The sequence below is a fragment of the Oryx dammah genome, unplaced genomic scaffold (genome assembly GCF_014754425.2).
Source record: "Oryx dammah isolate SB20612 unplaced genomic scaffold, SCBI_Odam_1.1 HiC_scaffold_11210, whole genome shotgun sequence".
NCBI classification, from domain to species: Eukaryota; Metazoa; Chordata; class Mammalia; order Artiodactyla; family Bovidae; genus Oryx; species Oryx dammah.
Window position 1 is genome coordinate 7,983,829 of NW_024080603.1, and position 27,386 is coordinate 8,011,214.

The 27,386-nt window shown below is 40.8% G+C and overlaps 1 protein-coding gene across 1 annotated transcript; it reads left to right on the forward strand.

Annotated features, from left to right (window-relative positions):
- The first annotated feature begins 5,570 nt into the window (after positions 1 to 5,570).
- LOC120861012 (m7GpppN-mRNA hydrolase-like) lies at positions 5,571 to 25,790 on the forward strand. The gene is made up of 4 exons (XM_040236718.1): positions 5,571 to 5,781; positions 18,242 to 18,393; positions 24,671 to 24,798; positions 25,208 to 25,790. Exons 1-4 carry the CDS (start codon positions 5,729 to 5,731, stop codon positions 25,448 to 25,450), a joined length of 576 nt encoding a protein of 191 aa, XP_040092652.1. The 5' UTR covers positions 5,571 to 5,728; the 3' UTR covers positions 25,451 to 25,790.
- Positions 25,791 to 27,386: the final 1,596 nt, after the last annotated feature.

Below are 27,386 nucleotides of genomic sequence, written 5' to 3' on the forward strand. Positions count from 1 at the left end.
ATAAATATTTGATCAAGCCGACAATTTAAACATCATATCAGTATTTTTAAAAAATATTTTAATTATTTATTTGCTGTACCAGGTCTTAGTAGCAATATGTGGGACCTTTGATCTTCTTTGCAGCGTGTGAGATCTTTTCTTAGTTGTGGTCCTTGGATCTTTTACCTGTGGCGTGTGAACTCCTAGTTGCAGCGTGTGGGATCTAGTTCCCCAACCAGGGATTGAAACCAGGCCCTCCTGCATGGGGAACGCAGAGTCTCAGCAACTGGGACCACCAGGGAAGTTCTCAGATCAGTATTATAAGTTAAGAACGCTAGCATCTTCCTTTCCCCTAGCTGCAAAGTCCAGTTTCTTTTCCACTCTCAAGCCACAGACTGCTGTGGACAGATAGGTTTGAATGAGGCCTTGCATTCTTTGGAAGTCACAGCTCAGAGGGCTGCTGCCCTGTGCAGGAGCCCAGCTCTGAGAAGCGTGTGGAGAGGAAGCAGGGATGAGCCAGAGAATGGGCAGGAAAGTAACTTGGAAGATGTGTGCCTTCAGACATTGCTGGAATTCTTTTTGGGGAAGATCAATTTAGCATTGTGAGAGTTTGGGGACTTCTTGGCCCCTAAAAGTCAAAAAAGGAGTTGTGTAGCTGCCTGAGTTGGGAGACTGTAAAGAAATAGGGGAGCAGGAAGAGTTCCTCTAGATTGCTCAGTGGGGCTGGGAACCTGACTGCTTTTCTACCTTTGGCCACTTGGGGATAAACCTCTTCACCTTCCACCATGGTTTGACTGATGTCATTTGTCATTTAGAGTACTCTAAAAGCGAGACTTGAATTACAAGTGGACAGCTAGGAAAAATAGCCACCAAGGTGCTCCCCAGACAGAGAAAAGAAGTTCAGTTAGTGTTTCTGAAATCAGGTTTATCTGCTCGCTGCTTGAAAGCCAGTACTTGAGAGACAAGTGTTGGTAGGAAAGGAAAGACAATTTTATTTAGGAGGCCAGAAATCTGGGGAGAAGGCAGACATGTGTCTAAAAGCCAATTACTAACCGCTGAGCTTTCAAAGGGGAGTTTTTAGGGGTGTATAGGCGGAGAGAGGGGGCCATGTGCAGAACAGCATAGTCAGCTCTGACAGTCACCTTGAAATTGGTCACACAGTGGTCTGATCAGTGTCATCTTGATTGTTTTAAGTACAGTTAATCTTCAGTTCCAGGGCTGATTGTTCCCATCTCTTTGAAGTCAGTTCTCAGAATTGTGTAAGATGGAGAAGTTTATGTCATTACTAGTCTGGTCGTCGTGTAGTTAGCTTTTTCCACCTGATGAGAGTTTCAGTATCTACAAACAGCTCAAAGGATATAGCTCACAATATTATCTGTAGCCTTTGAAGAGAGACTAAAAGTCTTTAACTTTGTTCAATGGCTAAATTATTGTCTGATTGTTTTCCTTTGCTTTCGCGTTTTCTTACTTTTCTGATTAAATTTAATTTTTGGCTAAAGTTTTTCTATAGAAAGAGGCACGTAGAGGACATGGAGAGTGGCATCTATCTCAGGAAGGCCTCGTGGGGTCCTTCGTGTGACAGTAGGATAGAGAGAATGCACACCCAGCAAGACGGAACTGCTGAAGGGGTTCTCCAACATCCTTCTCAATCTGTCATCAAGCTATCAAGCTACCTGCACGCCTCCATCGTCAGACTGTTTAAGACGGCTCTTCTCTTGCTTCCTGTTCGTCCCACGCTTGTCCAGTTTCTGCTTCACTCACACGACAGTCCAATCTTCTTAAATATAGACCTTAATTAGTCACTGAGCCCACCTGATGTCAATTCACCTACAAATGGTAGCCTCCTTTGCTCCTGTCACGTCCCACCTACCATGTGCTGCACGTGGTAGGGTCATTTCAGGGTCACGTGTGTAAGACCCTCCTGTCCAATGTAACACTGATGCTTCTGTTGCCATCTCCAGGGTCATCTTTTGGTCTCGAGGTTGAGCAATTACAAGACTAGCATCTGGTCATCATGTAATTAACTTTTTCCATCTGATGAAGGCTTTTTCTGGTCATCAGAGCCTTCCTTGTTGCCCATGTGGCAAGCTGGGGTGATGACCCCCAGGGCAGTCCTGAACAAATATCTGATGGAAGTTAGTATCAGTATCCTCTTTCTCACCCCTTGAGTAGGATAACCCTTGAAGTGTGCTTCATGCTGGCCTTCAGGGTTTTCCAGCAGGATTAGATCCAGTCAACCCACAGTACTATGTTGATCAAATTCCTTTCATTGGCTTTCTTCCCTTTCTTGACTCACCTCCCTTCCCTGCCACAAGTCTTTCCCAGGATCATCTTCCAAATAAACTACTTGCACTCAAATCCTTGCCTCAGCGCCTGCTGCTGCTGCTAAGTTGCGTCAGTCGTGTCTAACTCTGTGCGACCCCATAGACAGCAGCCCACCAGGCTCCCCCATCCCTAGGATTCTCCAGGCAAGAACACTGGAGTGGGTTGCCATTTCCTTCTCCAATGGATGAAAGTGAAAAATGAAAGTGAAGTCGCTCACACGTGTCCAACTCTTAGTGACCCCATGGACTGCAGCCTACCAGGCTCTTCTCTCCATGGGATTTTCCAGGCAAGAGTACTGGAGTGGGGTGCCATTGCCTTCTCTGGCCTCAGGGCCTATTTCTTACTAAACCCAAAATAGACTAGTACTGTGGCAGGGAGGACTGAAGAGAGCAAACAGAATATTCCAGCCTGTGCTTCCCTACTTGACTCCCAGAATACTTCAGTTTGACCTGAAAGGATTTTCTCTTTAGGGACTCTGACCAGCTAGAAAGAATGACCTACAGATTCCAATGCCATGTTTCTCCAACCAACAGCCCAGTCAGATCATCCTACTATGAAGTTCGAAAGTCCCACCCACATGCTGGGAGCTTCAGTCAGCTCTTTTTTAACTTTCAATTTTGTATTTGGGGCATAGCTTCCCAGGTGGCCACAGCGGTAAATAGCGGCCTGCCAATACAGGAGACATAAGAGACTCAGGTTTGATCCCTGGGTTGGAAAGATCTCCTGGCAAAGGAAATGGCTACCCACTCCAGTATTCTAGCCTGGGAAATCTCATGGACAGAGGGGCCTGAGGGGCTACAGTCCATGGGGTGGCAAAGAGTTGGACACAACTGAGCGACTTTACACACACACACACACACACACACACACAGACGATTCAATGCTGTGACAGTTCCATGTGAACAGCAAAGGGACTCAGCCATACATATAAATGTATCCATTCTCCCCAGAACTCCCCTCCCCCAAACTCCACTCCAATTAGCTTTTATAGCACTTGACTCCAGTTTTTTAGTTTCATACTCTTAAGTATGAGTGAATAGTTGAGCATCACCAGAAAACTTCTGATATGATAGGTGGTGACCAAATTAATAGAAAAAAGCAACTGAGATGAATAAAAGACTATTCAGGAAGAAGAAAGCTTTTAAATGCATTAATATCCTCATAGGAATATGAGATTTATGAATCATGGCTATGACACCATGACTAAGAGACATTTGAAGAATGAAAGAAAATTCTAGAAAAGTAAAAACTACAGATGGCTGGAAAACAAACTTGATGAATCTTGCAATAAAAAGCAAAAGGATAAAGATGGAAAACAGAGTAAAATAGATGGTAAGATGGCTCCTATATCAAATTTGAGCTTGACATGCATCAGAAGCTGAAAAGATAGTCATCAGTTCATATCTGGACAAAACAAAACTTGGGCAGTTATACAGGCTTAGAATGGAGGCAGAGGCGGTACTGGTTAGGCAGCTCTTGGACTAGTGTGGAGAATTAATGTGAACTTGATATAAAGGCAGTGGGTATTTTGTTAAGAGAAAAGATGGGAGATTAAATGGTTCAGTTCAGTTCAGTTCAGTCGCTCAGTCGTGTCCAACTCTTTGCGACCCCATGAATCGCAGCACATCAGGCCTCCCTGTCCATCACCAACTCCCAGAGTTCACTCAGACTCACGTCCATCGAGTCAGTGATGCCATCCAGCCATCTCATCTCTGTTGTCCCCTTCTCTTCCTGCCTCCAATCCCTCCAGCATCAGAGTCTTTTCCAGTGAGTCAACTCTTCACATGAGGTGGCCAAAGTACTGGAGTTTCAGCTTTAGCATCATTCCGTCCAAAGAAATCCCAGGGCTGATCTCCTTGCAGTCCAAGGGACTCTCAAGAGTCTTCTCCAACACCACAGTTCAAAAGCATCAGTTCTTCAGTGCTTAGCTTTCTTCACAGACCAACTCTCACATCCATACGTGACCACTGGAAAAACCATAGTCTTGACTAGATGGACCTTAGTCTGCAAAGTAATGTCTCTGCTTTTGAATATGCTATCTAGGTTGGCCATAACTTTTCTCCCAAGGAGTAAGCGTCTTTTAATTTCATGGCTGCAATCACCATTTGCAGTGATTTTGGAGCCCCCCAAAATAAAGTCTGACACTGTTTCCCCATCTATTTCCCATGAAGTGATGGGACCAGATGCCATGATCTTCGCTTTCTGAATGTTGAGCTTTAAGCCAACTTTTTCACTCTCCTCTTTCACTTTCATCAAGAGGCTTTTTAGTTCCTCTTCACTTTCTGCCATAAGGGTGGTGTCATCTGCATATCTGAGGTTATTGATATTTCTCCCGCCAATCTTGATTCCAGCTTGTGCTTCTTCCAGCCCAGCGTTTCTCATGATGTACTCTGCATATAAGTTAAATAAGCAGGGTGACAATATGCAGCCTTGATGTACTCCTTTTCCTATTTGGAACCAGTCTGTTGTTCCATGTCCAGTTCTAACTGTTGCTTCCTGACCTGCATATAGGTTTCTCAAGAAGCAGGTCAGGTGGTATTCCCATCTCTTTCAGAATTTTCCACAGTTTACTGTGATCCACACAGTCAAACGCTTTGGCATAGTCAATAAAGCAGAAATAGATGTTTTTCTGGAACTCTCTTTCACAGGGTGTCAAATACTGGGATAAAACCCCTTGTCTTCACAGTTAGGACTGGGCGCCTGCAGAGTGAACGAGGTGAGCCACCACAAAAATGACAACTCTCTTCGGGGGGGTTGTAGTGAAAGGATACACAGCTTGGAGGTGGTGGGGGCGGTGGTGAGAGTGTGTGCGGGTTATCTGGTGACGGAAACCACTAGTGCTGAATGCGCCCACAGGCTCTGCACTGCAAAGGTCGGAGCGCCTGCTCAGTCACGAAGAGACTGTACGGAATACCACCTAGAGCTAAAAGCAGTACCCTACAGACTTCCTAGTAGAGGCAAAGAGGGATGATGCGCATGCGCCCATCCACCCAAGGCCCAGAATCAGCGGCGGGAAGTTGGTTTACTGAGTGGTAACTGAGCATCTTGAAGACGGATTGGAGCCGACGGACCAATAAACAAACGCCTCATTGGCTTAGCTTGCTCAGGGTCCCAGTTCTCCACCTTCCCATTGGCTTCGCTTGCTCAGGGTCCCAGTTCTCCACCTTCCCATTGGGTCTTTCAAGCAGAGCAGGGGCGTGGCTCTCGGGACTCCGCGCCCCCCGCCTCGGCCCAGCCTCGGGGTCCCGGGCTGAGGGAGCCGGAAGGAAGTGAGCGAGTCCCGCCCCCTTCCCCTTCTCGTTTCCGTAGGAGGCACCTCCGCTGCTGCCGCCGCCGCTGCGTGTTCTCCGGAGTCTTCCTGCAGTACCCTCGGTCCCCGGCCGCGCGGAGCCGGGATGCACTGCTCCTGCTGTGGGTCCTCATCATGGAGACCAAACGGGTGGAGATTCCCGGCAGCGTCCTGGACGATCTCTGCAGGTACCGTGGCACCCCGCGCTGCTTCGGCCCCCTGTCGTCCGCTGCTTCCCCCCTCCCCCCCCTCAGTTTCCGCGACCCCGGAGACCTCCGCGTCTCCTCTCCCGGTCCACATCCTTGTCCCGGCTTTCCCGTCCCGCCTCTGCTCCCTTTCCCTGTCGACTCTTATCTCCGACGACACCAACCTTCTTTTTCCGCCCTGCCTCCCTGTTTCTCACGCACTCTCCTCCATTCCTCTCGCAGCGCTGGAATTTCCTCATTTTCTTAGTTACTCAGTTTTGCTTTCCCGCAAGCGAAGCCGCTTCGCTAAAGTCTGGGTCTTTGGCATTTTGGGGGCTGCCCCTCTCCCTCCCGTTGCTTTTTCTGACTGACTTCTGCAGACCGTCTTACTCTCTCTTCCCTCCATCTCATTCCCCAGTTCTGTTGAAAGATCCCAAGGTTTTTAAGTCTTGGAGTCCCAGCTTTTCGGACCTTCGGAGAGAACAGTTTTCAAATTTACCTCCCCCCGGGGTGGGGGGTATTCTTATATGTCCGTGGCGTTCTCTCTCAATTGCTGTGAAAAATTACTCTCTTGTTCATCCCTAAACTTACCCTTGGGAGTGAGGGGAAGAAAAAAAGTCTTGAGGGGAAGGAAAAAAGAGTTACTTTTTTCCTCCATCTCTTAATTATCTTTCTTGAACGGTATTCTCAGCTGCTGGGTGGCACCGCACTCCAGTACTCTTGCCTGGAAAATCCCATGGATGGAGGAGCCTGGTAGGCTGCAGGCCATGGGGTCGCTAGGGGTTGGACACGACTGAGCGACTTCTCTTCTCACTTTTCACTTTCATGCATTGAAGAAGGAAATGGCAACCCTCTCCAGTGTTCTTGCCTGGGGAATCCCAGGGACAGGGGAGCCTGGTGGGCTGCCGTCTCTGGGGTTGCACAGAGTCGGACACGACTGAAGCGACTTAGCAGCAACATACTTTTACAAGAGAAATTTTCTGCGTTCTTCTCTCTTGTTGGCTATAATTTCAGATAGCCAAGCAAGTGTACTTTCAAGCATGTGTAAAATAGACTTAAAATTTTACTTCAGGAAAAGGAAATATTTTTGGTGTAGTAATAACCTGAGTTTTCGCTGGTGTAAGTGGGTTGTGAAATAATTTAAATTACAAGTGAATACAAGCTTTGATTAAAACGACCACTTTTCGCTGTATTTATGTCGAAAAGTCTGGCTTTTTGTCTTTGTGTTGCATTCACGATTTTAAGGGGAAAGGAAGAACTGATGTTAGTGGAGTTACAACTGAGTGCCAGCCAGACACTGGCTGCTCTCTTCACATGTATCATTCAATCTTCAGAATAACCCTGTTTGGTAGATGCAGTTTTTTCCATTTTCATCTGTCAGACTCACATTGTAATTTATACAAGGTCATTTTCATCTTAATTTAGAAAATCAAGATTTGAAATATAGGCCTTTTTCTTTCTAATGCGTGTCTTTTTTTCTTAACACTGCTGGATAAAATAGAAAGTCCTCTCTAATGTTATTACTTCACAAAAGTACATGTAGGTAAGTAAAGTGACTAATTCTGCAACCACTAAGAATTAACATCACTGTACTTTAGTGATGATACGGTTATAACTTAAGAAAAAAAGAGGTTTGATGTTTGTTAGATTAAATGACTGGGAGAACATGTCAAAAGTGGAATTATGGTTTTTCTGATTCATCTTTCCAAAATTTTTTTAGAGGATGTACAATTTATAGTCAGAAAAATTAAATATTTGTAGTATTAGGAAACATGAGCAATAGTTGTGTATGAATTAATAGGGATACAGGTGGTTTAGAAAAGATAAGTAATTTATACTTTTGACAGGCATCTAAACTAATTGTTCCATTGGTGGTGGTTTAGTTGCTAAGTTGTGTCTGACTCTTGCGATCCCATGGACTGTAACCTGTCAGGCTCCTCTGTTCATGGGATTCTCCAGGCAAGAATACTGGAGTGGGTTGCCATTTCCTTCTCCAGGGGATCTTCCTGACCCAGGAATCGAACCCGGGTCTCATGCATTGCAGGCAGATGATTTACCAACTGAGCTATGAGGGAAGCCCAATTGTCCCATTAGTATTGGGTTCATATTGTATATTGCTGAAGACTGCATCATTTAAAGAAGTCCTATCAACCCTTATGAAGGTGATTTGATGTGTGTAATCCTACCTAAAAATAATAGTGTTTTGTAGACTTCATGTTAAACATCTGTTACGTGTTAAAGATTCTTACTTGGTTTTCTGGTTAGTGTATTTAAACTATTTTATACAGATCTTTTGGAATAGAGAAAACTTTCCTTTAAGGAAATTATTGGTAGTTACTGTTTTTTGGATCCACATGGTTGATGTGTTTAAAAATTAGGGCTAGCTACTTGATAAACTAATAGGAAACGGTTATCCAACTAAACTCGGGTCTACTTGCCTGACATGCAGCAAAGCCTGTACTGACACAGAATTGTGGTAAAAGGAAGTACTGCTGCATTCACTGCTGGGCCTTGCAAGGAAGGGTGGCAGTTCATGCTTAAAGACAGACTCAAAGGGAAGATGAGGGACGGGGTCATGGTGAGTCATCAGCTCATGGACCTCTTTTCTGATTATGTGGTGGTGAGGTAACAGGGTGGCTTTATAGAATTTCAAATTATCAGCCTGGTTTTAAGGGTCTGAGGTCTGCTTGGTGGTGGTTAGCATGCAGTTGGCTTCCACCTGCTGAGGGTTTTAGTTTTTACAAAACAACTGAAGGATACGGCACAGGATACTACCTACAGGCTTTGCACAGGAATTAAAGGTCCTTGACTTTGTTTTATGGTTAAGCCAGTCTTGTCTTGCTTGACTGCTTTCCTTAGTTTTCTGCATTTTCTTGCTTCTCTGAATCAAATTTAGCTTAGGAGGCTAGAACTTTCCTTTAAACAAGAGGTGAGGGAGAGAGGGTGGGGATGTCCTTGATGACTCCTGCTCCATTTCAGAACCAAATAACCATTTCTTAAAACTTCAGATTTTAAAAGTAATACCATTTTCAAGTTAATGTTTACAGTATCTTTGATTAATTTAAAGATTTTTAATATTAACAATTCTGGCTTTTGCTTATGGGCTCTATCAGAAAATTTCACACTTTCTATGAAAATAAAGCTTAAATTGAAAAAGTTTAGTTTTTTTGTACTTTTTTAACATCTTTTTTTTCGATTTTTTTGTCCTTTTTGAAGTGCCTCTTGATTTATAAGTTTGGTCTTGACTCTTGTTTTCACTCCCTGTGTATTTTCTCCAGTTTTAGTGCTTCTTTATTGGTATCTTTAAGGTGTTTCTTTTATTATTTTGATCTTTGATAAATTACATAGTCCTGCTAATCATGTCTAGTTTAGTTACTGACCATATATTAATATGTTTTGGGGAAATGTAAAATTTGAGAGTGATTTTTATGTGAGAAATTAGAGCAAGAGACTTAAGTTTTCAGGATATGACTTTATGACCATTAGATAGCTTACCTGAGAAACAGAATGTTAGTTTTCAGGCAGTTGAATATGGGGTATTTCATTTACAGGAATATTGTGCAGCCATTAGAAATTCCTAAGGCAGTTAGCAAACAGTAAACCAAAGGAGAGTATTTGTGTCTTGAAAATGTACACAATATACTACTGAGTGTGATAACTAGTCATTTGGTGCTCTTTGTTAAAATTTTTAAATGTTTTTGTGAATACGTTTGTGTGCATGCACAGAATTCTGAAAATATATACGCCAAACTGATAAAACTGGTAACTTCTCGGTGAAGTGGAATTGGAGGACAGCAAGGAAGACTTGTCTAAAATGCGTTGGTGAACCAAAGCTGCTTTATAGTACAGTATGTTTGCGAATGTAGACGTGAATCAGCACCATTGTATGGTGGGTGATATTCGCCTTCGGTGCACCATGGTTTATACCGTTAAAAGTTAAAAATATTTTTCAGTACTATTTAAATCATCTTATTAAAGAGTTGGAAAGCATGATTTTAAAGTAAAAACTGAAAACTGCAGTCTGGTAAGTTGTTCCTCTTAAAGAAGAGTTTGAAGTTATTTATTTAAGTCCCTTTAAGAATTAAATGGTAAGGTCACTCCTGTGTTAAAAGGAGAAAGGTATATTCTGGCAGCTACTGTTGCTATTTTGGTGATCGCATAGGTTAATGAAATAACCGTTTAAATGTTCATTTCACCTGAAACATTTTTGTGTTAATTTCAGTCCTTGAGCTAATGCTTTTTCTATCTGTGGAAACATTGAAAAGATGACTTTGTGAGGTGGAGAATTTTTCCCGTAACAAAATATTGTGAAAAGCATTTTACTTTAGCTTTTAAAATATACACATGTATGTATATACACACACTTTTAAATATATAAAACAGATCACAAACATTCATGGAATGAAAGCATTGAAGTTTAATCTTCCTGTGTAAAATTATTTTTCTTAAAAGTTTCTAAAAAGTTTGCCTTTAACTTTTAAAATGTACTCATTTGTAAGGTATTTTTGTCTTTGTTTTTAAGTCAAACAGTACAGATGACTTTGTGAACTGAAAAGCAGCAATCTCTTGCCCTACCCCTTTCATCCTATTTCTGCTCTGCAGACTTGTGAAGTTTTCTAATGGCTATTTCAATATTTTAAAGTTTACTTGAACCCGTTTCTATCAACTTTAGATTGAGGATTTAGTGTATCTTGGTAGGCACTTTAATTGACACTTACTGTTGCTCTTGTCCTTCTTCCAGTGCAGTTATACTACTACTGTGAGTTGTTCCACTGCTTATCTTTGTGACTTCACTATGCTTAAAGGTTTTGTTTCTGTTCTGTGAACGCCAGTGTCTACTGAGTCTGTATTTGGTAGGCAGTGCCGCATCGTTTCTTCCCTTTCTTTTCTTAGCTACTCCCTCAGCTTCCATCCAGTTGACTTAAAAATTAAGAGTGATAGTTTACTTATGTTACATTTTGTAACATTATGAAATCTTAAATATTCTGCTACTAGTTGATTGCAGGGGGTGAACAGTAATAATGGCATTTGTTATACATCATGACTGTGTAAATACTTTTCATAATAGAGGCAAGTCTACAATGGCTAGGATTCTGAACATAGTCAAGATCCTTTTTTAAGAATCCTGAGAGAGAATGACCAAATAAAGTGTTCTTTCTTATATTCTACAAATTGCTCTAAATGATAACCTTTTAGTTTTTTCTTTTGGATAAAGACGCATATGCTTTGTTCATTATCGCCTGGTTCCTTCTAGCTATTCTTTAATATTTTTCCCCCTTTTGTTCTAACTTTTTTTGCTTCATGTTTGGACTGTGATTCTCTTGTACATTTACCCTTCTCCCTCAAAATGCCTGTAGTTTCTAGCTGCCTTCCACCATCACACCCTCATCTGCTCCTTAGATATCCTTGATCTTGCTCTCAGTCATACCATCTGCTCTTCTAATGAATCCTTTTTTCCTGGAGAATGCTGTCTTGGAGATCTTCACTGTCTAGTCCAACCTGCACTGCACTAGAATTCTCTTTTCCCAGCTCTCCCAGGTTGTATCTCTTCTTTCTTGAATCATCTGTCTAATGCTTTCTTTATTTTCATTCTTGTTCTGCTGATTTACATTCTAAAGTTGTTTCTTTGAGGGGATCATTGGGGAGCAAGCTTTCTGAGCCTGTATGGGACTGAAATGTCTGAAATGTTGCTCTTCTCACAGTTAGGTTTCCAGGTGGCCCAGGGCCCACACTCGCCGTCTCAAGGTTCCGGGAGATATCCTTGACAACACTTTTCTTCAGAGACAGTTTTTTAAAATGAGCTTAATTTTTTTTTTGTCGTGAATTAGGTTTTCCTTACATGTTGGGTGGTTTTTTTAAGATGTTTGAGTTGGGGCTGTGGAGGGACTTTGTGTTGCTAGGCTTCTTTATGAGGATAGATAGGGAGCTGGCTCTTAAACGGTGGGGAGCCCTTGAATGCCAGTGTGCAGGAGTTTTGTTTTGGTGTGCCACCACTCAAACCAAGAGTCTTGGGTGTTGTTCCTCCTTCCCCTACCTTTTGTAGGAAAACTCCTGACTGTCAGGAGTGAAAGAAGTGTGGATGTTCTCCTATTACAGACTTTGCTGTTGTTAGCCTTTTAAAAACTTTTCTTATTCTCATCTTCCAGTTTTATCATCAGGACTTTTCTGGATTGGGATGGGAATAGGATTGAATTTCTCTGTCTTAGGTGTTTTTGTACCCCATTTTAGATTGTGATTAGTATCCTCTAGAAATTTGTTGTGATATGAATTTCTAGTTAAAGATAGTAGATTGTGCACAAGCATCTACTCCACTAAAAGGTAAACAATTTCAAGTGTATAAGCCCACAGGAAAGGGAAGAATGGATGAAGAGATGAGCCACATAATTTGGAAACTATACAACAGAAGTGGAAGTGGCGTGTGGCTTAGCAGAGCTGACAGACTTGTGACAGAGCGAATATTGTAGTGGTCACTCTGCTCCAGAATGAGAGGGTGTTGAGTGATGGCAGGGATGAGCTGGCGAGTGAGTACTGTGCACAGACTGGAAGCCGTCTCTCTTCCCTTGCTCGGCTCCCAGAAAGTGGCAGCCTGGCCTTTGCCTCCTGACGGATCGCAAGGTTTTTGTCTAGGTGATCTGACTAGTCCATGAGGAAACACCTGAAGATACTGACATTGGAAGGTCCTTGATGAAATGGCTCAGCCTAATCCCCTGTAATGGTCCCTCATGTTTGACAAGCCTCCTAAAAAAGCTTTGTGGTCTGTTGCTTTAAGTATGAATATCTGAAATAGGCCTCGATGCAGAATGTAGACCTTAAAACTGGCAATGAAAAACAACTGGAAAGAATGAAACTATGCAGGTAGAAGAAGAAAAAAAACCCAAAACTACTCCTTAGAGAGATAGGTTTTTACAGTAATGTAATAGAATAATCTATGAAAGCATAGTTTAAGCAATTAAAAATAGCCTTTGGAATTTTAAATATGAGAGTAGAAACAAAAAGCCCAGTAGGTGGCTTGCAAGAGACTGTTTCCCAGAAAGTAAGGGTTTTAGAAGCTAGAGGTAGGACATAATAGAGAAAATTGGAGAATCAAAGGATCATTGCATGAGGTCTTTTAGTACTGAAGGACGTGAGTTTCCAAGTAGATAAAGTCCATCAAATGAGTGATGCAGTGGATGGAAAAGAGACAGCTAGAGAATTTTAGAACATGAAAGACAGAAGGAAGAAGCTGGAAGCTTCCAGTGAGAAAAAAGGTTGGACGAAGGAATTGAGGTGGCTTCAGTCTATACATCAGAATTGTAGGCTGGCAGGAAAGGGCACTATCTTCAGGATTCTGAAGGAAAATGATTTCCAACTTGGAATTCTTTACCTAGCCAAATTGTCAAGTGTGAGGACAAAGCTATTTTCAAATTCACTATGTCTTCATATTTATCTCTGCTGCATTTTTTCTCCAGAAGGCATGGAAGGTGGTACCAAGTGAAAATAAGGAAGTACCTTAATCAGGAGGAAGACAGGATGTGAGAACATGAGGTCTAGTGTAGGGTGAAAACGTGGGAACCATGGGATACTAGTGAACGGACAGCATAGGTTGACAGGTGTCTATTAGATGCAGTGACAGTCATTCCGATGGCATCACGGACTCGATGGACGTGAGTCTGAGTGAACTCCGGGAGAGGGTGATGGACAGGGAGGCCTGGCGTGCTGCGATTCATGGGGTCACAAAGAGTCGGACACGACTGAGCGACTGAACTGAACTGAACTGAACTGAACTGACAGTCATTCCAAATTGGAACAGATGAGAAGGCTCAGGGATAGTCTTCAAGATGAAACTGGTGTGTCTGAATGAGCACCTCGAGAAAAGAATTTAGAAAACTAGTGAAGAATTTAGAAATTTAGAAATTAGAATTAGAATTTAGAAAGATTGAGTTACTGACAGATACAGAGAAAGTAAAGCAATGACAAGACATTTATTAATTAGTGGGAGAACTTTTGATTATGCTTAAGAGGGAAAACAAGGACTTCCCTGGTGGTCTAGCAGCTAAGACTCTGCTGCCAACGCAGGGGGCCCAGGTTCGAGCTCTGGTCAGGGAACTAGAATCCTGCGTGCTGCTGCTGAGAGTTTGCATGCTACAGCCAGAAGATCCCATGTGCTGCCACTGAGACCCTGCGCAGCTAAATTAAGTAATTTTTTCAATGGGAAAAAACTGTGGCTTATCATACGGCTTAGTTGTGAGTTGTATTTACAGAATCATAGTGTGAAGCCTCGGAGAAGGTAATGGCACTCCACTCCAGTACTCTTGCCTGGAAAATCCCATGGACGGAGGAGCCTGGTAGGCTGCAGTCCATGGGGTCTCGAAGAGTCTGACATGACTGAGCGACTCCACTTTCACTTTTCACTTTCATGCATTGGAGAAGGGAATGGCAACCCACTCCAGTGTTCTTGCCTGGAGAGTCCCAGGGACGGAGGAGTCTGATGGACTGTCGTCTATGAGGTCGCACAGAGTTGGACACGACTGAAGCGACTTAGCAGCAGCAGCAGAAGCAGCAGTGTGAAGACTTGAATGCTGATCTAACACGGTGGTTCGAATGCTGATCTAACGCGGTGGTTCTAGACTGGGACTGGGTTTTGCTCCTCTGGTGGGACGTGTGGCAGTGACTGGAGATCGTTTTGGTGGTTGCAGCTTTGTGGAGAATGCTGTTGATACCTAATAAGCAAAGGCTATGGCTGCTCCTGAACATCTAGAGCGTACAGCCCAGATCCTCTCAACATAGAGTTGTGTGCTCCAGATATCAGTAGTGCTGGAGTTACAGAAGTGAACTAAGATACCATGTGTTGGGACGATGGAAAGAGGAGAATGGTGTGTAGAATGAGAGGAGAAGGGATAGAGTTAATTCTTCATCTTCTTCCATAATGGAATTCAGTAGAAAATGTCCCAAACTGAGAAGATGAAATAATAGACAAGTGGTTTTTCTTTTCTTTCTTTTTTTTTGAGACTTGAAAGTGTTGGTCGCTCTGTCCAGCTCTTTGTGACCCCATGGACTGTAGCCCACCAGGCTCTTCTGTCCATGGGATTCTCCAGGCAAGAATACTGGAGTGGGTAGCCATCCCTTCTCCAGGGAATCTTCCTGACCCAGGGATCAAACCTGGCTCTCCTGCATTGCCGGCAGATTCGTTTACCATTTGAGCCACAGAGAAGCCCCTTTTGAGACGTGGTGTAAGTTTATTAAAATCAGATAAAAATGAGTCTAGTTTTTGTGTGCAGTTTGTCTTTCTGTATCGTGCATTAGCTAGTCTGAGGCTGGAGGCCTTGTCTGTCTCGGACGTAGTGGAGTTGACTAGTCTGTGGTGTACTGCCGGCGGTCTGATTCAGGTTTCTGCTCTGACTGCGCTGGGTCTTTGTTGCTGCGCACGGGCTCACTCTGGCTGCGGCGTGCAGGCTTAGAAGAAAAAAAAGCAATGGATGTTGGCCCTATCCTGTTGGGACTGCACAGTTCTTGTGATCGGAGGGGAAGGTTCTTGTCCGACAAAGTTTTAACTTCTGTGGATCCCTGTTACAGTCACTTGCTGCCAGCTCTAACCAGTATGGCATTGCTTGGTACTGTGGCATGAGAGAATGGAGAAGAGAGAGGGGGAATTTCCCTCACTGTCTCTAAGCCTGGAGAGATTCCTTTAGATTTCTGTCTTGAGCCTTGAGGCAGAAGTTGAGGGCTCGGAGCTCACTTCTAACCCCCAGTCCACCTTATAGGGATACTGGAGGGTGGAAAAATGGTAAATTCAGATATTTGTCATCCTCCTCAATCTTCCTGCTGCTGTTTACTTTTCACAGTCCTCAAATAGCTGGTCTGTGTATTTCATTCAGGGTTTATAGCTGCATTTTGTGGGAAGGACAGAGTGAAGTGTGCTTGCTTCATCTTATATTTCAAAGATAAATTGTAACTGCCAGTATGTCACTCTAGTATGTGTCAGACAATTGCTAGACTATAGGAGTAAAAATATACAAAGATCAGTTAGTTCAGTTGCTCAGTTGCGTCCGACTCTGCAACCGGATGGACTGCAGCACGCCAGGCCTCCTGGTCCATCACCAACTCCTATAGTTTACTCAAACTCATGTTTGTCTAGTCAGTGATGCCATCCAACCATCTCATCCTCTGTTGTCCCCTTCTCCTCCCGCCTTCAATCTATCCCAGCATCAGGGTCTTTTCTAGTGAGTCAATTCTTCGCATCAGGTGGCCAAAGTATTGCAGTTTCAGCTTCAGCGTCGGTATTCCAATGAATATTCAGGACTGATTTCAGCACCTTATCTCAGTGAACTAACTTGGAACAGTTTATGGACAGTAATGGTGGTAAAGAATTGGCTTGCAATGCAGGAGACATGGGTTTGATCTCTGGGTTGGAAAGATCCCCTGGAGAAAGAAATAGCAAACCACCCTAGTACTCTTGCCTGAAAAATCCTATGGACAGAGGAGCCTGGTGGACTACATACAGTCCATGAGGCGCAAAGTCTTGGACATAACTTGGTGATTGAGCATGCACACAGTAGTAAAAACCAGATAGTTGCTTTAATGGAGTAGGAGTTGAAAGAGCTTATAAATCTATTTGGAGGAGTCTGATTTACCTACCACGGTCGGAGATGCAGTGTCTGTAAGTCATGAGGAATGAGTTAGAAGAAATGAATGAAGTAGGTAATTCTTAAATCATTCCTCATGACCTATAGGTAAGTCATGAGGAATGAATTGTAAGAAAAGGAGAGGAGAGAGATAGTATGTGGATGGCAATTTAGGACATTTTTAAGAAACAAGTGTCACTGGGTATAAAGAACTTTACAGAGTGATAGAGGCTGTGCGGGTGAGCAGGCACTGGGTCTTAAATGCCATGTGGAAGAGATTTTTATGTCTTAGATAATGCCATCAGCGTTGGTGTTACCTGTCTTGTTCTTAATAGAGATGTGGTTTAAGCTCATTTCCCCATTGTTTTTCTAGATTATTGTACATACATTTGTCTTAACTTCTACTGATCCAGTTCCCTATGGGAATGATGTATTTTTATAATTTTTACAGCATTGTTTTGAGATTTGATTTGAAACTTGAAAACAGCAAAGAACATTTATCACCACAACTAGTGAATAGTGTAGGTCAGAGGCCCCAAAGGCTGGGATCTATGCCTGGTGATCTGAGGTGGAGCGGATTTCTTCATAATGATAGAAATTAAAGGGCACAGTAAATGTAACGCACTTGAATCATCCCCAAACCATCCCCCTTGTCCCAGTCCATGGAAAAATTGTCTTCCATGAAACTGGTACCAGAGAGGTTGTGGACTGCTCGTGTAGATGATCAAACTGGGTGATGCTATTTTTAATTTTAAAAAATGACTGTAGACACCAGTGGATTTCTTTTACGTAATTCATTCTGTCTTTAAAAGTCACTAGAAAAAGGTTACAGAAAATGCTAAGCATGGAAGAAGGTTAATGGTGGTTGCTTACTGTGTCCTGTAAATCACATAAATTTTGATTGGTTTGTTGCACAAAAAAGAGGTTCATTATCTTAATCATACATACACATTTGTATATGTAATATAGTGTACACTTATGTTATATATTAACTGTTTCTTCCTGCCTCTGAATGTACTTGGAAAAGACAGTTTAGATTTTCTTTTTTTTAAAGTGAGTGTATTTGAAAGTTATTTTGAACTCAGATTCTTCAGGTGAGCTCTTTGGGAAGTCTGGTCTATTAATGATTTCTTTTACATTTCTTTGTAATACTTTAAATATAAAGATTAAACAGCTAATATCTTTTCTGAGTGTATGAATTTATTTGCATATGTTCTTTGAAAATGTTACCAGACATGGGAGGGAATCCTAGTGATTTTTTTTTTTTCTTTCTTTTTTCTTTGTCCACACCACATGGCTTGCAGGGTGTTAGCTCCCCAACCAGGGATGAAATCTGTGCCCGCTTCAGTGGAAGCACGGAGTCTTAACCACTGGACCTCAGGGAAGTCCCACAAGTTTGTTTTCTAGCTCATGTTTAATTTATTGTTAGTGAGCTCTTAATCTCTACTTGTGAACAGAGGATAGATGGCGTCTTAAAAAAATTGTGTTATGAATGAGTTCATTCATAACTCATTTTCCCTGGTTTCCCTGATGGCTCAGATGGTAAAGAATCTGCCTGCAGTGCAGGAGACCTGGGTTTGATCCCTGGGTCGGGAAGATCCCCTGGAGAAAGGAATGGCAACCCACTCCAGTATTCTTGCCTGGAGAATTCCGTGGACAGAGGCTACAGCCCATGGGGTCGCAAAGAGTTGGACAGACTGAGCGACTAACACTTTCACTTTCCTGCCAGTTTTGCTTCCTTGATCAGTACTGCTTTTGGTCTGTTTTCGTGTTGGTGGGTCAGGAATGAAGCAATTAAAAAGGTTAAAATAAATTGTTATGGTTTGTAAATGTAATTTTTGTATGTTTTTTGTTTTTGACAGCCGATTTATTTTGCATATTCCCAGCGAGGAAAGAGACAATGCTATCCGAGTGTGTTTTCAGATTGAACTTGCCCATTGGTTTTACTTGGATTTCTACATGCAGAACACACCAGGATTACCTCAGTGTGGGATAAGAGACTTTGCTAAAGCTGATATCCTTTTTATTACTATAATGACTGTCTTTCATTCTTGTTAATAAGATGTTTTAGCACAAATTTTCTTTTGCTTGCCTTTGAGATTTATAATCTTTTAAATAAAACATAATGATTTCTAAAATTTGTCAAATACATAAAGCATATACATATGGTTTGTGCCTGATGGTTGTAGGCACAATTTGATAGTAGGGTTGTATCTTGATATTCATGGGGGTGGTTCCAGGACCACTCCCCTTCTCTCCAGGATACCAGAATTCATAGATGTTCCTTGTTTAGTCACTAAGTCATGTCCAATTTTCTGTGACCCCATGGACTATATAACCCATCAGGCTCCTTTGCCATTGGACTTCCCACGTGAGAATATTGGAGTGGGTTGCCATTTCCTTCTCCAGGAGATCTTCCCGACCCAGGGATCAAACCCACATCCCCTGCATTGGCAGGAGGGTTCTTTACCGCTGAGCCACCAGGAAAGCCCGCTCAAGTTTCTTTGATGGTGTAAAATGGCATGTAGAGTCAACCCTGCTATCTGTGGGTCACACATTGTTGCAGGGAGAAGTCAGTTCCGACTCCATGTTGAAACTGTTTCTTTAACTTGCTTTCCATTGCTTTTGTTATTACTACAGTCACACATAATAGCCTGACCTGCCTCTCTGCCTGTTAAAGTGCCTTTGTTCAGAACCACCCCCCCTCCCCTCCACCTGTAGTTGGCAGGAAGGAAGAAATGAACACACCTCCCTGCCTGAGGCTAGCCATTCTAGGAGATAACTTGCAAGATTAATAGTCTTTTTACTTTGTTTCCTCACCTCCCCCCATCTCTCTCTATAAAAGAACCTGGCGTCCAGACCCCGGTAAAATGATTTTGAGACATTAGTTGGCCATCTTGGTTAGCTGGCCCTCTGAATAAATCATATTCCTTGCCTCAACCTTGTGTCTCGGATTCATTGGCCTGTCAGGTAGTGAGCAGAGTGAGCTTGGACTTGGTAACACCTGTTGATACTGGAGGGACAACTGTACTTTTGTTTATATTGAGGACCCCCTAAAATGTGCAGTGATAATTAGAAATAAATTTGATTTTCTTTTCTTTCAGATATAGCTAGCCTGTTTCTAGAACTGATCTGTGTTGTGTTTTTTTTTTTTTTTTTTTACATTCCTCTTGCTGTTCCAGTTAACTGAATGATCTTTACTGAGATTACTAGCTTTCTGGGGTAGATATTCTTAAGTAGTTATTGAATACTTCCTGTGTTCAAAACAGTTTTTGGTTTTGTGGCAGATTCCTTGCCTTCTGAGAAGCCTTTGTTCCTCCCTATTTACAAATAAGATAGAAACTTGTTATAATTATAAAAGATTCACACAAATATTTAAGATTATAAAAGGAAGCTATGTCACAAGGCCAAAACCCTGGTAAATTGCTAATGCTCTTGATACTGTTTTTAGAATTTGGCAGAAGGTGGAGAGTTTTATGCAAGTTTAAGCAAGGCTATGTTTTAAAGGGAATGTAGAATTTTCATTCTATACATTTCCTGTAAGCAGGCTGGGGTGGGAAATGCATTGCAAATAAAGAAAAGAGATGGAGCAAAATTGGGGAGTTGGAAATGATAAGCAATACCTTGGAAAGTAAATTTTTACTAAGATGCTTACAGGGATTCAGGAGGAGATAGGGATGGAAGTTATGTAGGGGAATTTGTGAGTTTTTAAATCTTGAGCCAAATGCTCTGATTTTTATTCTTTTGGTCATTGTTTTTAAACATAAACCATGTGTTGACATGGAGCTATATCCGTAATCACTGTACTACACTAGAGGGAGTAGGAATAGGTGATTTAAAACAACCCTCACACTCAGCTCCCTGTGCTTTCCCTTAGCTGCATGAAATAAGGAACCCCTTAGGGTTCTGCAGAAAATGATGAATGAAACTGTTTATTCTATATAGCGGTTAACCTTTGAAAGGATTTCAGCAAGTATGGAGAAGTAAATGAAAAAAGGAGGAATAGAAGTACTGTCACTATCTTTGTTAGAGTCTTGGTGGCAGATTTTATGAGGAAATCACAGAACACTTTTTAAGGAGCTATAATTTAATTGGAGAAACATGGATAAAATAAGGCTGTCGTCTTCTGTTTTGCATAGACTTGGGGGTCTTACAAGAGCAACTGTACATATTTTGGGGTTCTGGGTAAGATTTAGTGCTTATGCGGTAGTTTAGTCACTGAGTTATGTCCGACTCTTCTGACCCTGTGAACTGTGGCCCACCGGGCTCCTCTGTGCATGGGATTCTCCAGGCCAGAATACTGGAGTGGGTTGCCATTTCCTTCTCCAAGGGATCTTCCTAACCCAGAGTCCTGAATTGCAGTTTTTCCTGAAACACAATTGCAATTGTGTTTATATATATGAATTTTTAAAACTTTCCTTATTATTAAAAGAAAAGCGCTCCTGTTTTAGTTAAGTTTCTTCTTCTAATTCACTTACTTGGAAGAAAAAGCTTCTAATGTGGTAGACTCCATTAAATAATTGAGTGCTTCGTCTGTGCCAGGCATTGTGTAGTGAACAAGGTATATTTGGTTGCTGTCTTTAAGATGACAGGCAGGAAAGGACGTGATTACACTGAAGTCTGGTAGGTTTTGATAAGGTAGCCTAGGGTTCATTAGAAATAGTGAAGCGAGTAATCCCACTCCAATTTGAAAATAGATAAAAATCTTCTTTGGAGGCAGAGTCTAGTGGGCCGTATTTGTCTGGACTTTACCCATAAGGGTAATAAAAAAACATAGGAGATTGAAAAAAGACTTCAGGGAAGACAGTTTAACTTACAGAGAAGTGGAAAGAATGTGAAGTGCCATCACGCCCTTTCTGTGTATTTGCCCATTGTTAACGTTTTGCCACATTTGCTTTATTTCTCTAGGGATGTTTTGAAAAACATTCCTGAGATAGTGCAGGCAGTGAATTGGAGGAACATCAGATTGGAAACCTAGTTAAGATGCTGTTTCATTAATTTGTGAGGGAGAAATGGAAACTTCTGATAGAAGTGAAGATATTAAATTTTGGTAATATTTAGGAGGTAAACTTTGTCTTAACTTGAATGTCTGAGGAGAGGTAGAGGAAGGAGTCAGGGATGGTATCCAGGTTTCTGATTTGAGCGATTGGGTGGATGGGTGTGCCATTCCATCTGTAGAGAAATAAAGGGGAAGTTTTGTGGGGGCACGACGGACACACTGATTCGTGGTGCCTGTGAGACTGGAGTAAAGAGTGTGAATTCTGCAGCCACATCCCGTGCGTGGCCATCCCGTCTTTGCCATTTACCAGCCATGCAACCTTGGACAGATAGTAGGCCTTTTCTGTGACTCTGTTTTTTCATCTATTAATTGTGCATGGTCCTGTGACTTTTCTTTAGTGGCTACTCAGGTATAGCACTTAACTGAGTATGTGCCAGTAGTACTTGCCTGAGTATATGCTACATACCCCTGTATGTGGTATAGGGTGACTGTCTTGGACTTGCTTCTGGTTTGAGGTTTTGCTGGGGAGCTATATTCATAACTGTGGCAAAAGAATTTTGAACATTGCTAAAACATTGATTAAAGTGATGGACCATATTGTGGAGAGGAGAAAATAAAAGCCAGAGGGTGCTAATATGGAGACAGAAGAACAGTCAAAAATAGATGTGGAATAGCCATACATTGTGACTCCTTAAAAGACTGCTGTAGAAAATTATGGCCAAGCTGTTTTATTCTAATCAAAGTACTGTTACAGTTGTGTTGATGGCAGGGTGCAGATTGTTGCTGTGGGAGTTGGTCCCAGAAGTGGGTGTGGATGTGAAGGACAAGGAATATAGGGAACTGGGGCTACAGCTTGTCCCAAGCTTGTGGTAACAGAAGGATTTTGGATGGCACTTATAGCAAAATAACTGTCTACAGTTAGAGTGTATTTTTCATGTTTTTGCAGAAATGTTGAAGAGTCTACTAAAGAATCACTGAATTGTTAAGAAGGGATATGTGTAATACAAGTAGACGTATGGGCTTAAAGCTTCTTCCATTCTTTATTTAATCAGTGTGATCTTCAGTCTTTCTCTTAGAAATGTTGGTAAGGCCCAGTAAGCCAAGATTGAAGATGCAAAATAATTTGGTTTGATGGTTAAGAAAATAAGGCAGTAGTCAAATAATAATTTTAGTAAAAATTAGAAAATAATTATCATTTCTCAGAGCATATCACAGGGTTTTTTGAGTTAAGTACATTGTCTCATTAAATAAAAGTGGTATTTAAAAACTCTCCACTCCAAAGAAACCAAAAACCAAAAAACTTTCCACTCCATTGTTGGAATGAATTACTTTATGTACTATTGAATATGGAGGAAGATTGAAGAGTTGTCTTCAGTGAAGAAATTGATGTCATTTTGAATTGGGTTCTGTTATTTGCTAATTGTGTGGACTTGAGCAAGTACTTTTCATCATTAATTCCAAATATATCTTGGTCTGCAGTTGATTGGTTCATCCACTCACTCTTTTTATGGTGATTTTGGGGTAGGAAAAAAAATGGGTAAATGAAGAGTATAGATAATTTTCAAGATTATGTCTGTTGATTTTAATTTGTTTTGCTAATCTTTGTTATTTTTGAAGAAGTTATTTAATGGGTAGAAAGATGAGATAAAACTTCATTATAGAGGCAATCATGCACTGTGAAATTATTAAGAATGCTGTAGGGAGAAGGAAGAGAGAGGAAAAAGACAAGATAAGTGTTTTCCTCTTTGACACTTCCTCTTTAACACTGTTTGAAGTTACTTCTATTCCTGGGTTACTTTCATATTTTTTCCCCTGTGGTTAAATTTTTAATGGAAAAAATATCCATTTATTTAAAAGATATAGTTAGATTAAAAAAAAAAAAATCTGTGGTGACCTAAAACACCTAAGGAATTTTTACTAACTATCTCAGACCAGACTTTAATGGGAATATAGGAAGCTGGAATCTTCCAAAATTCTTCCATAGAACTTTATGGAATAGTTAATGTTATATCCACACGATTTCCCCATTCCCTAAATGAAAGCAAAGAATATTTTTAACCTAGTGCTTGCCTATTTAATACAGTGTTTTATAGATGGTTGCCTTTTTTGAGCTCTTTGAGAACCTTATTTCTTACTGCAGTTATAAAACCAAAGCATATTTTTAAACAGAAAAAGGTACAGCTCATAAAATTAGTTTTCATAAAATGAATTTAATGTGATGTTTTTGTTTAACTCAGTAGTTAATGTGAATATAATGCTGACTTCTTTGAGGATGTTGATGTGTATGTACTACCAGTTTTCCCTGCACCTTTCTGTTACAAAACCTTCCTTTCTTACATTAACATAAAAATGAAAAGACAGAATAGGTAAGTTTTCACAGAGAACTTGAAAACCCTTGAGAATGTCCTCCATTTGAGAAACACTGTCATAAATTATAATTTGCCCTACAGTTTTCATAATTAACAGTGTTGTAATGAGGCATTTGGTATCGTATGAGTATTGGAAGCCTGAGCATATACTTTACAGGTTTAGGTTGTATTTACTTTAGAAAAAAATTATTTTACTCTGCCCAATTTTGGAGAGACATAACCCAGTTTCTTTTGAAACAGGCCGTACTCTCCTTAATACTCATATTTACCTTTCTCTATAATCCTTAATAAATCTTCCTCTTTAAAATGTTCTAAATTATAAAAGCGATACATACACGTGGTAAAGAAAAATATTCAGCCCCGTAGAGTGGCATGCTTCATTCATCTTTAATTCTGCTTCCCAGAGTTGGAGTTAGCTACTTCCGCTTCTTCTTTTTTGGGGGCGAGGGGCAGCTTAGAGGCTTGTGGGATCTTAGTTCCTCAACCAGGGATTGACTCTGTACCCCGTGCAGTGGCAGTAGAGTCCTAGCCACTGTACTGCCAGGGAACCCAGCTCTTCCTGGTGTACTGTGCTTATATTTCTTGCGGTCCGTTTCAGTATCTGTTGACTCTTAATATGATAAATTCGACACACTTAGTGATTGGAAGTGCTAACGTGGCCCTGAGTTTTTTGGTGTTAACTTAGGGTGCCAGAGTATGTGTATTCAAAGTTGACTTGATTTGTGCCTAGGCTAAATGCAAAAGTTAGAAATGTTTTGTTCAGGAGAAAACAAATGTGAAAAGAAGGATACACTTAAGTGAGGTGAAGATGTGAGTAATTTTGTATAAAGTACAAAATTCATTTAAAAAGATCTCTTTCTGTATATATGTGCTTAAACTGTATTAAGGGAGAAAGTAAATGGCTTCCTTAACACATGGTGTACTCTTCAATCATTGTCCATTTTTGCTGCCTCAAGGTGAAGATGTGGAAAAAATTTTGGATGAATGGAAGGAATATAAAATGGGAGTGCCAACATATGGTGCAATTATTCTTGATGAGACACTTGAAAATGTGAGTGAGAGTAATACAGAATTTTTAAGTGAAATAGTAATCAGCTCTTTTCATCCTAATGTTATATCTATAATGTTCTGAACTGAGGTTTTAAAAGTATACTTAGATTTTTACTGCTGCAAGGCCAAAATTTGCATATTTTGTCTGCATTCTGGGTCTTAATAATTTATACCTGTTGCAGTATGGCATATTGTAAAGGAACTTGATTGCTGAAGAAATACTTTAAAATGGGCAGAATGCCTTTCTTCATAGGAAAAGTAATATATCGAGCCTCCTGGAAGATAGTTAACCAAGTAAGGTTATTGGCGATAACAGTTATCTGAAGTAAGGAGAAAAGCACTTCTTGCTTTTAGAAAGGAATATGGGAAAGGAGAGCAGGCTTTATTTTTATGTCTTGATTGTTTTGCAGGTACTGCTGGTTCAGGGGTACCTAGCAAAATCAGGCTGGGGATTTCCAAAAGGGAAAGTAAACAAAGAAGAAGCTCCTCATGACTGCGCTGCTAGAGAGGTGAGTTATTGCAGTTTGAACAGGAATGTTTGGTGGTTGTGCTTTGAGTGTTGTTTTAGCTTTGGAGACTGGGCTTGTTTGGATCATTTAATCCTCTTTCCAGAACTTGACTGCCTGTGTGGAGTGATACCTTTTGTTATGTAACTGGTAATGTGTTTGTCCACTTCTGTCATTTATTCTTCTCTCATTTGTTTCATTTTCCTTCAGTGTACATTTTAAATTTTATTATTTAACCTTTTTTGTAATATCTTTTCCACTTTTCCTTTTAGAATTGGATTAAATATCTAATTGGATTAAATAAATAGATTGGTTAAATATTTTGGCTCTTAACAGCCTTTGTTTTATGTTTATTGTCTGGGCTTCCAGACAAACGCACAATTTCTGAGACATTTACATTTATTGGTAAAAACTCACTCTAGCTTCCCTCTGCCTGTAGGGTGAAGTTTAATTCTTAGCCATTCCTAAATTTGTCTTTATTCTTAGTCAAGAAGGAAATGGCAACCCACTTCAGTGTTCTTGCCTGGAGAATCCCAGGGATGAGGGAGCCTGGTGGGCTGCCCTCTCTGAAGCGACTTAGTGTAGCATTCTTAGTCAAAAGAATTTATTCTTTGTCCTCTGAATTGATTGATTTGTTTCATCCACTAAGCTTTTGCTTATGTGATTTTCCTACCTGGAAAGGCCTCTCTTCTCTTGCCCATTCAAATCTTAACTGGGTATCTTTCTAGATGGAGGTCACTTTTCCCCCAAAAGATTGCCACAGACTAGCAGTCTGTATTGGGCCTTAGTTTCTTATTTGTAAAAGGAGGATGTTCACTCTTACTTAAATTGTTTACTTTCAAATGTAACCAGTTGGCTGTAGCCCACAGTAATACATTGTGATACATTGTATACGGTATTCTTATTTATCGGTTTTCAACAGTACACCTTGTCCTTGACATTTGAGAAGTTGAGCTATGAGGAAATATGATAAAATGGAAAGAGAACTGCACTAGGAGTTGAAAGGTTTTTGTTCCAGTATAGTTTTAGTGTATGTTGCTCAGTAGCCTAGAGAAACTGGGCAAATCTCTGCAAGATATAAAATTATTAGGAGTCACCTCAAGGACTCCATTTCTAAAAACAAGATATTCATAACTAGAAGTGATATTTTTATAAAGTCTAAGCTGGTAGTGATTGAATTTTGAGATTTTTGAGAGGGCAGTATGGATTTTGTAGCATATTTTATTTGAATCTCTCTCTCTCTTTTTTTTTTTTTTGCTTTATGTTTTTCTGGAGCAATGTTCACTGCCTGGTTCGAGTATATTTATTAGTGAGGGATAATAGTTAAAATTTTTAAAAACCACTAGTGGTTATTTACTGTAGAAAAAATATCAATGCTTATTTACTTTGGAGTAAGATTTTAAAAAGGACTGAAAATGCTGCATTTTAAATTGAGTATGGAACAGCTTATCTGAGCAAGTATTTTGCAACAGCTTATAGCAAGGAAGTTTTATGCCCACCCTTTAAAATTGAAAACTCTTTAGGGAGCAGGTGAGGAAATGCCACATCCTCTTAAGAGCTTTTCCTTTCTTTTCTGTAGATGGCAGGAGATGAAATGGAATACTTAAAAAGTCTTCCCTTTTATGTCTTCAGTTTTTGTAGTCGTCTTGCTTATAAGGAAGGACAAAATGGGAGCCATACTGTCCTACTTAGTGGAGTTAATCCATACGTCTTATACATGGAGTACTCTTGTCCTACAGTAGTGAGATAGTTATCCAGGTCCAGAAAGAAATATTAACTGCAGTAACAGAAATTTAGGCTAAATTAGGTGGTATGGGCTATCTTTATAATTGGATCTTTTTCGAGGAATCAAATACCTAATCTTGGAAAACTGAAGAAGGACCCTAGACCCAAGGGGTCTGCCTGCATCTACTGCTGGAACGCTCCATCTCATGAGTTTTATACACGATATTATAAAGAGTCGGGATGATGCAGAAATCGGGTATTTGGGATAAAAAGAGAAAGTTAACCTGTGAACCAGGACCGTTTTCACCTTGGTTTCTCTTCTTTGTTCTCTCCTCTGGGATATTGAGATAAAAAGTTG